A 16864-nucleotide genomic window follows, 5' to 3' on the forward strand; every position below is an offset into this window, starting at 1 on the left:
TTAGTTTGCTAAAAATAGCAGGGAGGATGCTGTGGTACAAGGCTCTAGGGTGACCAGACGGCAGACGTGAAAAATCGGGACAGGGGGTGGGGGGCAATAGGCGCCTATGTAAGGAAAAAGCCCTGAATATCGGGACTGTCCCTATAAAACTGGGACATCTGGTCACCCTACAAGGCTCCAACGCCAGCTGTACGAACAAGTATGTACCCAGGCGGGTCAGCAGGCTTGTGCATCCCACACTGAAGCCTGGGCCACGGTGTCCTCATTTTAATTTTTAGCGGGAGTACAGCTCGCTCAGATACGTCTACACAAGCTGCCATTCACACCCCTGCTGCGGTGTAGATGTATCCAATATGTCTGAGCATGTGCTAGTACAGCACCTAGCACAATGGGGCCCCGATCTTGGTAGGGGCCTCTACAAAGTATCATCGTAATAACAACAGCCCGATTCAGGTAAAAAGTCCCAGTGATTTGCTGGAATAAAGACGGCGAGGTGAAGCCCAAAGAGTGAAATCGTGAATTTAATTTCACTGCCCAAGTGGAGTGAAGTGCAAGGAGTAGAAGCAAACAAAAACCATGCGAAGTAAATGAGATTAAAAAAAAGAAAATGTTGAGAATTTTTTAAAATTTAAGGTGTTTAATTATTAAACTCGCCATGTCAAGAGCTTTGAGGTCCTCAGATGGAAGGTGCTATAAAGTGCACGGTATCGTTACTATTAATGATCATTTTAAACCCAGGCCTATGTACAGTCATCTGAGTCCATCAAAAATCAGGGCTTCTGATTTAACTTCACAGTTGGATTTTGAATTTCTCCACCACTGGCTCCAGTCCTTTAAAGAACAGGCATTTGAATAAAAGATCTGTCCCCCAAAAGGCCAATTTGAAGTTTTGAGGTTGACAATGTGTGATGATTCCGTACAGAAAAGTGGTTATATAGTTATTATTTGTATTATAGTAGCATCAAGAGGTCCTGTCAGATCAGGGCCCCATTGTGCTAGGTAGGGTGACCAGATGTCCCGATTTTGACGTCTGGAACTTTGACTGCTAGTATAGGTCTCTATCCGCTATAACACACTGCCTCCCACAACACCTCGCACTGCCACTCTCAGACAGAATGTAGTTTTTCTATCAGTCATTCATTAGTCGTATGGAATAACTGGCAGCAGACAATTACAATACAATGTAACTGCAATTAAAAATATAGATTATCTTGTGTGTGCTGCTCACTTGATTTTTCTGCTTAGAGAGAGATCTAAAAATACCAGGCAGCTCCATTTATTGTTACCAAAGCTCTCGGTTATGCTAACACACTGGAAAGGTTAATTAAAATTAACAACTGTTTGAATCTGGTTTCATTGCAACTCTGGTCTTCCTGTGAGGCAAATTCTAAACTCCTTGTGTCATAATAATTATTATGGTAGTGCCTAGAGTTCCCAGCCAAGACTAGGGCCCCATTGTGCTAGGCACTGTCTAAACACATTGTAAGAGACACACCCTGCCCCAAAGAGCTTACAGTCTGACAGACAAAGAGTGCAACGGGAAATAGAGAGGTGAGGTGACTTGCCCAAAAGTTACTGGTGGAATAAAGCTGAGGTCTCCTGACTCTCACTCCAGAGCCCCTTTCACTTGGACCATGTTGCCCCTCCTTGGCTTGGCCATGTGACCGCTTTGTGCCTCAGTTTCCTCCTTTATAAAGGGGAATAATAATACTTCCCTATCTCAGAAGGGGGGAGAGGTTGTAGGCGACCAGTGTTTGCCCTTTGTCCCAGGATATCCAAGCACTTTATGAAGCAAAGCACTATTACGGTGAAAATGTTGCTACTAATGGAGGTCAGCTTCTAATCCAAATAAAGATGAAGGTTATTTATTTCTCCCTTTGTGGCTTCTTCCCTTTGCATTCTATGAAAGAAGCTGTCATTAGGCAGAGACTCAGGATCTACCTTGGCAGTCCTTTTATTCCCATTGAAGTCAGCAGGCATATTGAGTGCTGACCGAAGGACAGTTGGATGCTCCAGTCCGGATGTCTAGTTATCCAAAACTTCTACCCTAGTTGCAGGGATTATTAGAGCATCACTTTATTTTGGCACATCCACCTTTTGGGACCTGTGAATCAGCAGCTTTGGTGGGCCCCTGATTAGAGCTTGCAAATAACGTATTTTTTGGCTCATGGAGCAATTCCAAAATAATGAGGGGGGGGGGGGAATAGTTTCACATTGAGCCAAAAACAAAATTCTTCACAATTTTCAGTCAATTGAAAATTTAAAACCAAAAACCTTTCTTGTCAAACGAAATGCTTTGTTTGACCTAAAACAAACTGTTTTATTTCAATTTCAACCATCTGAAAGGGTTTTGACTTTTTTTAAATATAAAATTGAAGGAAATTTCAAAAGAAAAAGTTGTTTCAAACCAAACAAATCAAAATTGGGTTTTGTTTTTTTTTTTACACAATTTATCAAAACTGACCCAAATTCACAAACTGTTTTGGTGCTGCTGAATCTGCACTTTCCACCTAAACCTTTTGGCTAAAAAAACTTCACCTTACTTTACTCCTGATTTGGGAAGAGTTGATACATAGAGCTTTTTATCTGTTGATCTCAAAGTGCTTAACAAAGGAGGGTCAGTATTGTTATCCCCACTATACAGGTGGGAAAACTGAGCCACAGAGTCCGGAAGCGACTTGCTCAAGGTCACACAGCTAATTGGCGTCACTCAAATACGATCGGGCTTGCATTTTAATTAGGAGTGACTGGGCGAGAAAGGATCAAGGGGTGATGATCAGAGTAAAGGAGCAGAAATGGGATAGGAAATAAATACATGGCCTGGCTTTCAGAGTTACTTTGCACCTGAGGGTCCCATTGACTACAGTGGGACTCTGAGGTGCTTGGCTCTTCCAAAAATCAGGGCATTAATCTAAATAACTGACACATAGCACCTGCCAGGCCGGTATGTAGCATAGGTAGGAAGGATGGTAAATGCACTAGATTGAGACGAGTGATCTCTCTGTTCAATCTAATCCAAATAAAGATGAAGGTTGTTTATTTCTCCCTAGGTGGCTTTGCTTCAGACTTCCTGGGTGACCTGAAGCAATTGTCTTAATCTTTCTGTGCCTGAGTTCCCCATCTGTAAAATGGGAATAAATAATACTCCCTTTTTCTCTCTTATCTGCTTAGACTGTAAGCTCTTTGGGGCATAGACTGGCTCATACTGTGTGTTTGTACACCAAGTAACGCAATGGGGCCCTGAGGCATGAATGGGGCCCATGAATAACAATAGTTAATAAACACCGACTGGGAAAGCAATTCTATTTTAAAACTGTATCAACACGGAGGGACTAAAGTGGATTTAACATGCAAGGAAAAAGAGGTTCCAGAAACAGTTTTGCAAACCTGCAAAATAACTGGGGTTGTTGCAAAATCCTCAAGCTGTCATGATCATGCTTGCCCATCCCTGCAACAAATAATGACTAACAGGACATTGTACAGAGCACAAACAATCATAGACTTTGGAATGCTAACGGACCCATTGTGCAAAGCACAATAGAGGTTGTTCCAAACAGCTGGAAAGGCTGTTCCAAGTTTAATTTGTTACAATTCCTGTAATTTCTCTAGCCTTGATTCGATAATCACTACTTGCAAAATAATTACACGGAGAAATGACTTGCATATTCTCCCAATGGATCATAATCATTTGTCTGGCTACTGGAAAACCAGAAAAAATCCTGCAAGCTTCCTGGATCCCTCTTTAAGACACCAATCCACATGCTAGGGGGATGCCACACATTCTGAGAGCATAGTTTTCTATTAAGTGCTTATCACGAATTTACCAATTCGCTCATCATTCCTTCTGATGCAGAAAAGAACCAGGGTCTTTGATATGGTGCCAACAAATACCATTTGGACTAAAGAGGCTCCACTGTTTGGGCCACATGCTCCTTGTCTTCCTGTGTATTTACAGTGCTAATGGGGAAGTAATCAAGTGCTTTGAGTGCTACTGAAATACAAGTAATATGAACATAGTTTTAAATGATTAGCTTGTTTTATCATCTACAAGGCAGTCTTCCAAGTCTGGCCCAAATCTGTTACAGACAAGGCTGTGTCTAATTCCTCATATCCTTTGTCATATCTGCAGTATGTTAAATTTGATTCCGTACCCACTAGGTTGTTGGAGAGGTGAGACATTATTTTGTCAGCAAGCTCTGCATCCCAGCTAGAATAACGTTAATATGGCTGTTCTACATAAACGGTTCCCTCATTTGAACCCCTAAAGGGAGTCTTCATTTGGGAGCAAACTTGCGAAAGGATCTAAGGCCCAACTCCTAAATACCTTTGAGGATCTGGGCCTAATATAGCCAGAATCAACAAACTTTGTTCTGTTTCAGAGTAGCAGCCGTGTTAGTCTGTATTCGCAAAAAGAAAAGGAGTATTTGTGCACCTTAGAGACTAACCAATTTTCAAGCACAAAGGAGATTCCCATTCTTCAGAAGATCCAAGAGAAAAGATAAACTCCATGGTATTGATACCAAATGGTTTTTTGGTGGCGAGACCTACCCAAATGACCAAAATGATAACCTTAGAGTACTTAGATCGTGAGCTCTTCGGGGCAGAGACCATCTTTTTATTATGTTTTTTACAGCGCCTAGCACAACGGGGCCATGATCCCTGACTGGGACGCTGAGGTGCTTCTGCAATATGTACGAACATAAAAACTGCCATGCTGGGCCAGACCAATGGTCTATCTAGCCCAGTATCATGCCTCCAACAGTGGCCAGTACCAGAGCTCCAGGAAGAGTGTACAGAACAGGGCAATTTTGGAGACATCTACCCTGTCTTCTCCTCCCAGCTTCTGGCAGTCAGAGGTTTAGGGTTGCCCCAAGCATGGGGTTACATCCCTGGCCATCTTGGCTGGTAGCCGTTGATGGACCTATCCCCCATGAACTTCCGCAGTTCTTTTTTTTTTAACCAAGTTATACTTTTGGCCATCACGACAACCCATGAAAATGAGTTCCACAGGTTAATTGTGCATTATGTGAAAAAAGTATTTCCTCATTTGTATTAATCCTTCTGCCTATTAATTTCTTTGAGTGACCCATGGTTTTTCTATTGTGTGAAAGGGTAAATAATACTTCTCAATTCACTTTTTCTACATCCTTCACAAGTTCATAGACCTCTGTCCTGTCCCCCCTAAATCGTCTGTTTTCTAAGATGATCGGCGTAATCTTTTCAGTCTCTCCTCATACGGAAGCTATTCCATACCCTTGAACATCTTTGTTGCCCTTCTCTGAACCTTTCCCCAGTTCCACTATGTTCTTTTTGTGAGATGAGGCTATCATAACTGGACACAGCATTCAAGGTGTGGGTGCACCATGGATTTAGTTAGTAGCATTGTGATATTTTCTGTCTTATTTTCTACCCCTCGCCTACTAGCTAATACAAAGTGTTAGTAAGTCGTAGTAATAATAACAACAGTTAGGAAAGTGTGGGAGCTTATCTTAGTACAGCTGTGGGCCTGAAATGCTTGGGATAAACTTCATCTGTCCTCGGGATATGAGCATAGAAACCATTCTGTGTGTGTTATGTATGCCCCTCTATGCCTGATCCAAAGAGCATATATGTCTGTGAAAGCTTCCAGCCAGGGGGCTGGGACTTTCAAAGGGGTTTAAGGGAGCTAGACCCCTCGTTCCCATTGAAAGCCATAGAAAATTTGACTCCTAGCCTTAGTGCTTCAGCTCAACCTCTGGGAGTTCATTCAGGCTTTAACTCTGGAGGTTGTAGGTTCAAACCTTGGCGACAACAGCCCTTACATAAGCCCTTACGGTTCTGTCCGAACCGTCTTTATGTTTCTCATGATATTAAGAGCAACAACGAAAACTTAATCCAGAGACAAACACTTTGATTTGCTTTTATTGACTTGTTTGCGCAAATGGAAAATAAACCCTCCACTCAAAACTTCAGATACTATTTATTCAGAATGTCTGTCTGTAGAGGCTGAAAACAGTCATAAGATTGTACCTCATCATCATAGCTTATTTGACCCCCGTGTGCATTTAACTTAAGCTGTAACATTTATTAGCGGTCAAAAGAAAATACCCCCCATCCCCACTAGTGACAGAAGTTCCCCTTTGTAATTTATAGCTATTAATGGTAGACATTTCTTTCATCACCTTTTGGGAGGGACAAATGTACCCCTACAGATATTTACCAACTCCCCTCTAATCCTTCCAGCACTTGACGGCATGTTGGTGGAATGTTGTATGCACATGCCAGTTAATGGGGCTCTGTGCTGGTGTAGCAATCTACGCGTGCTGATCAGGGCCTGAGTTATGAATAAGTGAAACCTCTATTGGCCCAACCCTGCTTCTCCTGAAGGCAATAAAAAGACTCCCGTTGACTCAGGTGACAGGAGGAGCAGCTAATGGGGGTGGCGTATTAGCATTTATCTGTCATCTAACATGTCTCTTTTCCTAGGAAAAAAATATAAAGCTGGTTGAGTGAAACCAATCTGTTTCTAACTTGCTTCTCACATACTAAGGCTGATGCTGTTGTGGAGTTTCCAGAACTACCAGGGAAGGTTTAAACCCACCCCGATCCCTCTTTTCATTGCACTTCAAAATATATGTTTCTGTTCTCATGCCATCACAAAATGACCTTATGGAAAACCTGTGAAGAATTTAATAGGGATAAAACCAACAGGATGTTGTAGAAACTCAGCAGGGTCTTATTGCAATTACTCAAAAATCCTAGAGACTTAAATAGAGAGAGATCCTTTCTGTAGATTTTCACTTGAACCATCCTGTAATTTATAGTGGGAATGTAATTCTCTACTACAGTGTTTCCCAAATTTACAGCTGTTGTGTACCCCTTTTGAGACACTTGTCTTACCGGCATACCCCTTCTCCAGTGAAGATAATTTGGGGGATGGGGGGTGGTCGCCACATTTTTATAACGCACTCTTAATTCGTTTCATTCTGGATTAAATGTTTGTTAGAAATAAATGCAAAATTATATTACATACAGTCGAAACAAAAATTTTAATAGAAATAATAATTACATATAGAAACAGTACTATAAATAATTAAAATAATAGAAGCGAATCAACAGTCTGGCAGAACAGCGCGCGCGTGTGTGTGTGTGTGTGTGTGTGTATATAATATATATATATGGTGAATTTGTATAATTCTGAAATTAAAATACGCTGGTTTGGCTAGGTTCGTGAAGAAAGCACTAGTTTTAATACTTACTCTTTCAGTTTTGAAAAATTTTCAGTACAAACCAAACTATTCAGTGCGAGGGATGGAACTGCTTTTGACCAGACACTATCGCGGGGATATCTGGCTCGATGTTTGTGTTCTTAAGATGAAGCTGGGGCTCCACGTCAAAAAGACAATTTTGTTTTTTTGTTTTGATGCCCACCAGTGCAGAGAATCTGATCTTGCACAAATACGAGGTGGGAAAAGGCAGAAGATACTTGACAGCTTTGTCCGATAGAGCTGGATATTCAGAGCTAACACCCAACCAAAATGACATCAGTGTATTTTGCTCAAATTTTGTTTTCAGGAAGCTATCAGAAGCCAGCTCCAAGAGCTGTTCTTCTGAAGCAGAGAGGTTATTCGGCAATGTTTGAACATTGATGATAAAAGGGTTCCTTATCCATTCAAAGGTGCCATCTGGTTCAGGGAAATACTTCCAAAGATCTTTCTGCAAGCTTTCCAAATGCTGCTTCATGGTTTGTAACACATCACCATCAAGTTTGTTAGTCGAGTTTATTACTAAGTCATGAAGAGATGGAAAGGAATCCAGTTCACGACGACTAAGACGTTTATGCCACAGTTTCAATTTTGCAACCATGGCGCTCACTTTGTCTCGAACATGGAATATGGAGATGAGTTTCCCTTGCAACAAAGATAGATTGAGGTTGTTTAAATGAGCAAAGATATCTGCAATATATGCTAGTTTGCATAGCCATCTCCAGTTGTGTATACAGTCTTGCAGGTTAAAGGTTTCATCTAAAAAAACTTGCAGTTCTTCTCGCAGCTCAAACAGGCGATTCAGAACCTTTCCACGCGAAAGCCAATGCACTTCAGTGTGAAATAGGAGTTGTGTGTAATCATTGCCCCTCTCATCACAAAGCTGAGAAAACAGCCGGGCGTTCAGAGGGAGGCCTTTCACAAAACTGATTATTTTCACAGCTTGATCCAGTACTTGCTTTAGATCTGCCTCCATGTTCTGGATGGCGAGTGCTTCCCTGTGAATGCAACCATGAGTCGATTTTGCTTCTGGTGCAACAGCTTGAATACGTGCAACAGCTCCTTTCTTCGAACCAGTCATGGCTCTGGCGCCATCCATGCTTATTCCAACACAACGACTCCAATCCAAGTCATTGTTTTTGATAAAGTCATCAATAGCTTGAAAAATAGCTTCTCCAGTTGTATGTATTGGCATAGGTTGGCAGAACAAAATATCATCGTGGACTTCATTATTCAGCTCATATCTGACAAACAACAAAAGATTAGCTAACTTCACAATATCAGTGGATTCATCCGCTTGCAGTGGATAGTAGTGACTCTTTTGTACTCTTGACAATAATTGCAGCTTTATGTTTTCGGTCATATCTGTGATTCTGTGATGAACCGTGTTATTTGAGAGGGGGACACAATCTATAGCTTTGCTAGCCTTGTCTCCAATCATCACCTGCACCATTACTTTGGCTGCAGGTTTTACTAATGTCTCGCCAATCACTTCAGCAGCTCTGGACTTTGCAATTAAGTATGCCACACTATCGGAAGCTGCCAAAGCTTTCATATTTTCACCTCCCGTCACATTACAAATTGTTTTCTGGGACTTTTGGAGATCTTTGCGCCTATTTTCGAAGAATTCTACAGGTTTTCCCTCGTATTCTTTGTTTGCTATCGAAATAGTGTTTTAGGTTAGATGGTTTCATACTTTCATTTGTGAGAGTCTCGTAACAAATCACACATAGTGGAACGGGCTCCACCTCATTGCCAGTCCATGAAAATCGCAGTTTAAGATATTCTTCAGCAGATTTGCGGGCTTTTTTTTGTTTTCTTTGCAGCTGATACATTCAATAAACTTACAGATAGTTCACACGGTTCACTGATTTTGTCGTCACAATTGTCTGATGTCTCCATATCACTGCATTTTTCAGCATAATTATCACTAACATTCATATTTCCTTCATAATTTTCTTTTGTACGTTTCAAACTTCCTGTTTTCAGCCAGCGATCCATTGTAAATGAGTTTAACAAAAAGAGAAATTGTGTATATTAATACACACCAAGTATGTACTTGCTACGATCTTTAGATTACTACGAGTAGTGATTCACTTTTATCTTTTATCCGTCAGCATGCCTTTTGCGCAAGCCACAAAGGCAAGTGCATTGCCCGAGCCGCGGTAACGCGCATGCGTGGTTTGCGTCGGCTTTGCTGTGCGATTAGATGTTACTGAACGTGTTATCATATTAGTTACAATGTACACCTGTGTGCATTTCTACTGTACAAGTGTACATCATTCTCATATATTAAATTTTAGTGAATTGTTTTCTGCTGCTAAAAAAAACCGATGATAAAGTAAAATAAATTCTGCCGCGTACCCCTTGAAACCCTTTCACGTACCACCAGGGGTTCGCGTACCACACTTTGGGAAACGCTGCTTTACTACATTTGCTAGGACAGTCCAAAACTCCTCTTGAGCCATATCCTCAGCTGGTATAAAGAGGTGTAGCTCCACTGAAGTCAATTGAACTATGCTGATTTACACCAGCGGAGGATCTGGAAGTGAAAGAGATGCTCATTCTCTATTAAATTCTATCTATAGGACCTGAGATGGTATCAGAGTGGGCATGTGTGTTTGAAGACCGTGGTCTGAAGGAAAACACAAAGACGACTGAAGTTATGCAAGTTGGGGGTACGGAAGAGGAGCTGTTGAGTGAGGCTTGAGGAGGGAAGCAGAAACCGAAGATTTTGTGCACTTGGGAAGAACACGTAGTGCCATCAGAGAGATTTGGGGAATGGAAATGAAGAACCCAGTGTGCATGGGTGGCAGTGAAAAAGGTGGCAGGAGTACATTGGGTCTGGCAATTAAGTAAATAATTGAAAGGAAGAAGTGCATGCTGCATGTGTTTGTCCCTGCCTGCTCTATTGTTTGGAAAGAGGAAGTCTTACAGAGATGGAAGAAAAGAAGATACAGGAGGTCGAAATGATATATCGAGGAGGACAATGGTAAGCAAGCAGAGGGTAGACAAAGTACACATGGAAGAAATTAGGAAAAAGATGAACTTGTCACTCTCATTGATAGCCTGGAGAGTACGTGTTGGAGGTGGGTGGGACTTGTGATAACAATGGGAGAAGAACGACCAGCAGAGAAAGCCGGGGAGGAAGAGGACAGCAAGATCAGACATGGAAGACGGAGGATAGGATGGAAACTCTGTCAAGGGAAGTTTGAAGAGAAAAGGCCTGGAACTTGAAGACCTACGAACCCATGCCATGGACCGGAAGGAGTCATGAAGAATTGTGGGCACCTCCAACTCCGGGTAGGGTTTGGCCTACCTACTGGACAGTGGTCCTTTAACATGAAATGCACTCTTGTCCATAGGACCTGCACAAGCCCTTATGCACCATTTTAAGCCTTGTAGAGGCAAAACCTGACTGCAGCCATGGCAGGTCCAGTGGCCAATAAACCACTGTGATTGTGCTGAGCAAAGGGTGGGCAGGATTAGTCGGGGCTGTCAACGGGCATGAACCCCCTGCAGGGCGTGACTCCTTGTGTGGCATGCGGTGGGTGGGTGGATGGGGGCAGGCCTGGGAACATGCAAGACACAACTATCTGCTTCTGCGTTTATTCTCCCATCCCCCACCACACTGAGAGGGGTGGGGAGGGGAGAAGAGGGCTTGCATAGGGCCCTGCAGACGCCATTTCAGCTATTGGACAGGAATAGCTCCCATGTAACAGCAGTGCAGCTATTCTCCAATCTTGGGGAAGAATACTTCCTCCTATCACGAGCCTGGGTGCAGAGGCAGAAGATTTACTCTTTAATTTGGGATTTAATTGGTGCCTAGGCTCTGTGCATTGGGTAATTCCACCCTTGATGAGGGATGCATTGAGCCACACTGGCAGAAATAGGTCTGGGATACTAACATTCTTCCATCATCCCTCACTCAGCAATTTCCAGGACTTTGAGTGATATCAATGACCTTAAGCATCCCACTCCTTTGTCTGCTGTCGGGAAGGTGGCATTTAGGGTTTGGGCTGACTGGCAGTTCCCCTCTGCTTAGCATTTGGCAAGAAGGATCTGGCAAAGTGCTTGTTCATTACGGTGTCTTCTAATTTTAAGTTTCCCAGCCTGCCTCAGGCAGAGCCACACCTCTGCAGTACAAAAGGAATCAATGGACTGAATTCCTCAGCTGTCTAAATCTTCCAGAGCTGGATGCATTCCTTCCCTTTCCACAGTGCATGGGCAGGATTTATTTTTTGGTAATAGCATTGTTGTATCACAACAGGGCTATGCCACAAGCCACTAGGATGTCACAAATTTATCCAGTCCATTCATTGTAACCTAGTAACTCACGACCGCAGTTAACTTTTCATTGGGATTTATTGGTCTTAATTTAAAGCGTGTGGATTTAGGCAAAACCAAGGCCTGTAAACAAACAAAATAGACTCCAATACAAAACATCTTTCAGAGAATACTGGTTTCTAATTAACGTGAGCCATTAAGAACAAGGGCGCATCGTTTTTAAGATGGTCAATGTGAGGAAAGGCATGGGCTGTCCGTTCATAAGCAACGTTTTCTTTTCTAAGTCACTACTTCAAGGAAGTTTAATAATTGTTTTTTAAAATCATTTATCTTCTGAAGTCTTTTAACTTCCCAGAAGGAAAAATCTTGGGCAAGACCCTCAGCTGGTGTAATGGGGCTGCACCAGCTGAGGGGCTGCCCTCTCAACCTTGCCCATAAGGGTTAGAGATGGGGTTGTGATCTGGGAGTGGATGAGAATCTAGGTGTCTTTTGTGCTGTTCAGATCTTGTGTTTGGGATCAGCCTATTAACCAGCTATCTAATTTCTTCATCTGTGTTGTTCTGTACGATAATATGGTGATGGGAAAGAATCTCTGAACATCTCCATGATATCGGCAATAGAAGTGCCAATGAAAACTAGCATTATGGGTTTCTTTATTAGAGAGATAGTGTGGTCTAGTAGGTAGGGCACTAGCCTGAGTTCATGTTTTGGCTGTGCCACTGACCTACTGTACGATGCTGGCATCACACCTCACCTCTGTGCTCCCGCTTCCTCTCCCACCTTTTGTCTCTTTGGGGAGAGAGACTAGGTCTTTCTTTGCACAATGCTTCACACAATAGGGTCCTCACCTCAGATGGAGCCTCTAGGCCTTGCTATCATAATAATAATTTATGTAGGACTTGAAACAGTAACCTCAAATCCAAAAGCTCTTGAATTTTGGGAATGGTCTGATTTGCACTTTATACACACTGTGTCCTGTACCTGGCTGAGTGCTTTGGAATTTAATAAATAATAAAACCAGGCTACTAATATGGACATAGTGTGATAGGCTGTGTGTGTGACTTTGCCACTAATGACATACTTCTGTTTCTTTACAGCTTCCTGGCTTGCTGATGCCAGCATTTTACTTCCAGGTCTCCAGTAAAAATGTGCTGAGATATCAAAACTTCCTCCAGTGCAGCAGACCAGGGAGGGGCAAGTTGATACATTTAGTGTTTTCTATTCAAATTGTTAACAAAATATTCAACAGCGCAGTAACAAGTTAATCATGTGATAAAGAGCTGCGTTCTCATTTGTTACTGGTCAGGTATTAGTGGATTGGAGCATTGATCAGTGTAAGGCTTCCTGGTATATCCAGGAAAAGCTGTCTCTTTCTCTCTCCACTCTACCTTCCCCCTGCAACCTTATAGCCTAATGTACAAGAGAGATTCTGGTGTTGATCTCTTGGAACAGGTGTTCCCTTTAAAAAGATGCACTGCAGTGGGACACTAAAGCAGTTTATAATCTCTTACATTCGTGCATTGTATGTTTTATCTGGAAGGATCTTGTGATCCAAAGGGCCTGATTCCTGCAACCCCCTACTCATGGAATTAGCCCCCAAATCAGAGGTGTCATTTGCTATGGGGCAGTTGCCCCCCCAGCTTGGGGTTTTCGCCCTGGACTTTTCATAGATCTATATGCTGCATTATGTCTGTTACTGTACTTTTTGGGCCCTCTCCCCAGCCTTTGCAGGATAGACTATAATAACCTCAACGTTCCATATGCTAGCTCAACTTTGCTCTCTCCCCCTGGAATTTTTCTGCAATTTCCCCCTGCCCCAAATGGGTTACTTGTGTGAGTAACAAGACTTGCAGGTTCAGACCCATAGGGCTTTTATAGTTTGTACTGTATTTAACAGGTATAATTCGCTTGTCACTGAGGAGTTTAAATAATATCCTTAGTTCGTCATTACCTGGCCCCTACAGACCTGCAAACAGAGATGGATTTGTGTCCTCTGTCCGTGAAAAATGTCTCTTGTCTCATCCTCTCAAGCAGCTGTCCTTGACAGTGATGGGGTACTGGGTTAGATAGGCCACTGATATGATATGGAATGGTGATTCCAATGGCTTGAGATAGTAAGATGCTGGGGCCAGGGATCGGACGTTTCCTTTGTGTCTTGTACAGCGCATAACAAGTGTCACCAGCACCTGCTCGTTATTGTTTTCCTTAGCACGCCAATTCTTGGAGTCTGATGTTTATGCGAGAATCTCAGCTTTTTCTTCTTCTTCTTTTTTTTTTTTTAAAGTAAGTTTCCAGCTCCCAGGCAAAGAGAAAAAACTGGAAACATGACCCGAGCATGGTCTTAAGGCTCAGAAAGCGGAAGCAAAGAAATAGAACTTGGGTGGAGTTATTGGTTTATAAAAGCTCATGATTGTTAAGCTAATCTCATGATTATTGAGGCCTGATTCCCAATATTTGAACCCGTGGGGTTGGCAATGCTCTAATAATGAATGTGACCTGGATGGACCAATGGCGCTTAGCATAACCCCTGCTTCTTGAAGACTTGCAGGGAGCCAGAGATGCAGAATGTGGATGCCCCTTAGCTACGTGTGTATTTTCTGGGAAGGGTGGAAAAGGCCATCAGATGATGTAGGTGTTGTTCCCAATCGAAAAGGGGAAGGCCTGGTCAAAGCCGAACCCTGCCTTGCCTTGGGCTGCTATACAGGCCTGTTAAGAATTTTGGGGGCAGGGTACTTAAAAGTTTGCTGGAGCCCCACCCCTTCCCCTTTCACCCCGCTCACAGATTTTTGGGGGGGAGCCCTGAGCTCAGGCCACAGGTACAACTGTCCCTCCTTTAGCCCCCTTTCCTCAGCCCTGTTGCTATTGTTCAGTCTCAAACAGCACCTCCTCCATAGCGCCAAGGAAGGTGGAAGGGGCGAGATGGACAAAGACGGAGTGTGCCGTATTTCCTGCTGCGCCCGCTCTCCAGGAAGAATTTTCCTATTGGATTTACTGGCTCGGCAGTGGGGTGTGTGTGTGTGTGTGATAAAACAGTGGCATCCACATGCATATTCCTTTCAAAATTACGATCTGAACTGCAGAGTCACCGAGCATCCTCTGGCTCCCACGGGGAGCTGCGGGTGCTCAGCATCCGCGAGCATCAGGCCGGGACTCGGTTAGAAGCCAGCTCCCTGTTCTGCTGGGCTTTCTTTCGCCAAGGGTTATGCGGTTCTCTCCTTTCCCTTTAAAAAAAAAATGCAACTCCCCCTCCCCCAATTCCCTTGCAAACCTGCTGCTGATCTCACCCAGCAACCGCCCACCGTGCAAGCTTCCGCAGCAGCATCTTCCAGCCACGCCAGCGGAAGGGGGGGGGGGAACAACCCCCCCCCCCATCCCCCTCCGCTGTGGCTGGTGGTAAAGGGCGTGGGCGGCGGCGGAGCTCTGGCCCCGTGCAGGGGGCTTTGCTTGGCCCCACGCCTGCCAGCTGCGAGCTGGGGCATTGCACTGGCAGCGTGGGCTGGGGCTTTGGGAGCCCGGGTGCAAAGACCAGGAGGGCGCAGCTGCATCCAGCGAGCTGCAATGCAATGCAACGCAATGCAATGCAACGCTGCTCCTCCCCCCCCCCGCCCCGCCCCGCCCCGCCTGCTCCCCATGGGCTCTGGAGCCGGGGCAGCACCCTGGCCGCGCACCGCCGCGCCGCGAGCTCCCAGCTCGAGCCCGCCCCGGGGGTTGGGTGGCCGCGGGGAGGGGAGGGCGGCTCCTCCATTGCGCCACTTTGCATGTTACCGCTCTTCTCCCCTCCCATTGCACAGCGGCCGGGGCTCGTTTGCATATCCCGGCGGCTGCCAGCCAATCCAGGCCAGAGCCGGGTGCTCTCCCCCCCCCCCCCATCCTCTCCCCCGCGCTCGACAGAGGAAAAGGGAGTGGCTGAGCGCGCATGCGCTCCCGCTGCCTCCTTGTGCTCGGGCTTTGATTGCAACGGGGATTTTTCCCCCCGCTGGCTCCTTCGGTCTAATTCTGGGGCTGGGCTTGGAGCGGGGCAAAGACAGGGAGACGCGCCGGGGCTGCTGTTTGTCCCCGTTCCTGCGATTTGCAAAGCGCCGGGCAAGCTCCTTTTCCTCCCCTGCAGACCCCAGCTTCCCCCCCCCACCCCCGCCCCACTTCCTTTTGATTGCAATTGATTTTATTTTATATCTATCTATATATTTTTAAATTTCAATAAAACGTTTGCAAGAAGGAAAAAAAAATCAATAAACAGACCCCCCCCCCTCCCGGTTTTTGTTTTGGGGGTTGTTTCCCAAGAGACATGTCTTATCAGGGGAAGAAAAATATTCCACGGATCACGGTGAGTTTAGCGACATGGGGAGGGAAGGAAGGGAGGGAGGGGGAGGATTAAGCCCTTTGTGTGCTTGGGAGGTGATTGCAAGGGGTTTTGCAGGGCGATAATAAGATCACGCTCTCCTGCAAAAACCCCTCCTTTGCCGCAGCATCGCTGGAAGCCTTCTCTAGACGTCCTGAAAACAAGCAGAGGATGGGGGGGGGAACAATGGGTTGCCTTGAAGTTGCAGGAGTGGGACGCCGGTCGACCCGGAGCTGGTCTTGTGGCGCATCAGCTCGGGGATGCTGCGACCCTAGCATGGGTCCGAGCAAACGGATGGCAGGTTTAGGCGGTGCACGGGGGGGAAGGATAGACGGAGGGAGCTGGCTCGTGGGTGTATGAGCCAGATGGGGCTGGTTTCCGAAGCCCTGAGTGGGGGGGTGGGGGGGGGGAGTTGAAAATGTATCGGTTTGATGTTTTATGGCAGCCCGTGCTGCTCGTAATAAACAGGGCGGATGGGGGTGGGTGGGGAAGTGAATGGTAGATGCAGAATGACAGCAGGGGTGGGGTGGAAGAAGGTAGGATTGGGGAGGGAAGAGAGGGTCTGGGGGAGATTTTAAAATAGACATCAAAACAGATTTTTTACAATCTGGCTTTAAAATATGGCTCAGGAATAGAAATATCTGCCGGGCAGAGCTTCTCCACTACTTGCTGGGAGGAGGGGGGGAGATTTGGCTGGGCTCTGAGGGTTTTTTTCGGTTGGTTTTTTGGTATGATTGAAGCAGCTTTCCCCCCCTCTGCTCATACAAAGAGGGCTGTGATTGTGAGGAGCTGGGGACAGTGTTTGTGCTGTTCCTCCAGGAGGTAATGGCGCTGCTCCGATGAGATGAGCAGATGGGGCTTGTTCTTTTCATCTTCCATCCTCCTTCCCAGTGCAGCGAAAACAATGCTTAGAAAGAGCTGCTGGTGGTGGTGATGGGTTTTTTTTTTTGTTTTGGTACTGGTATCTGAGAAACGCCTCCCCCTCTTTAAGATT

General features: G+C 44.9%; 1 protein-coding gene across 4 annotated transcripts in view; it reads left to right on the forward strand.

Moving 5' to 3' along the window:
• DPYSL2 (dihydropyrimidinase like 2) overlaps window positions 1–16864 on the forward strand; it is a 94057-nt gene that overhangs the window by 4574 nt on the left and 72619 nt on the right. Inside the window, exon 1 of one of the 4 annotated variants that reach the window (XM_037886284.2) lies at window positions 14814–15855. The exons of 2 other annotated variants lie outside the window; for them this stretch is intronic. In XM_037886284.2, coding sequence (XP_037742212.1) covers window positions 15817–15855 — 39 coding nt within the window. In that variant the 5' untranslated portion in view covers window positions 14814–15816. Of the gene's footprint in view, window positions 1–14813; window positions 15856–16864 lie in introns of those variants that run through there. One more of the 4 variants, XM_037886283.2, reaches the window with a different exon arrangement.

Source organism: Chelonia mydas, chromosome 26, assembly GCF_015237465.2.
Source record: "Chelonia mydas isolate rCheMyd1 chromosome 26, rCheMyd1.pri.v2, whole genome shotgun sequence".
NCBI lineage: Eukaryota > Metazoa > Chordata > Testudines > Cheloniidae > Chelonia > Chelonia mydas.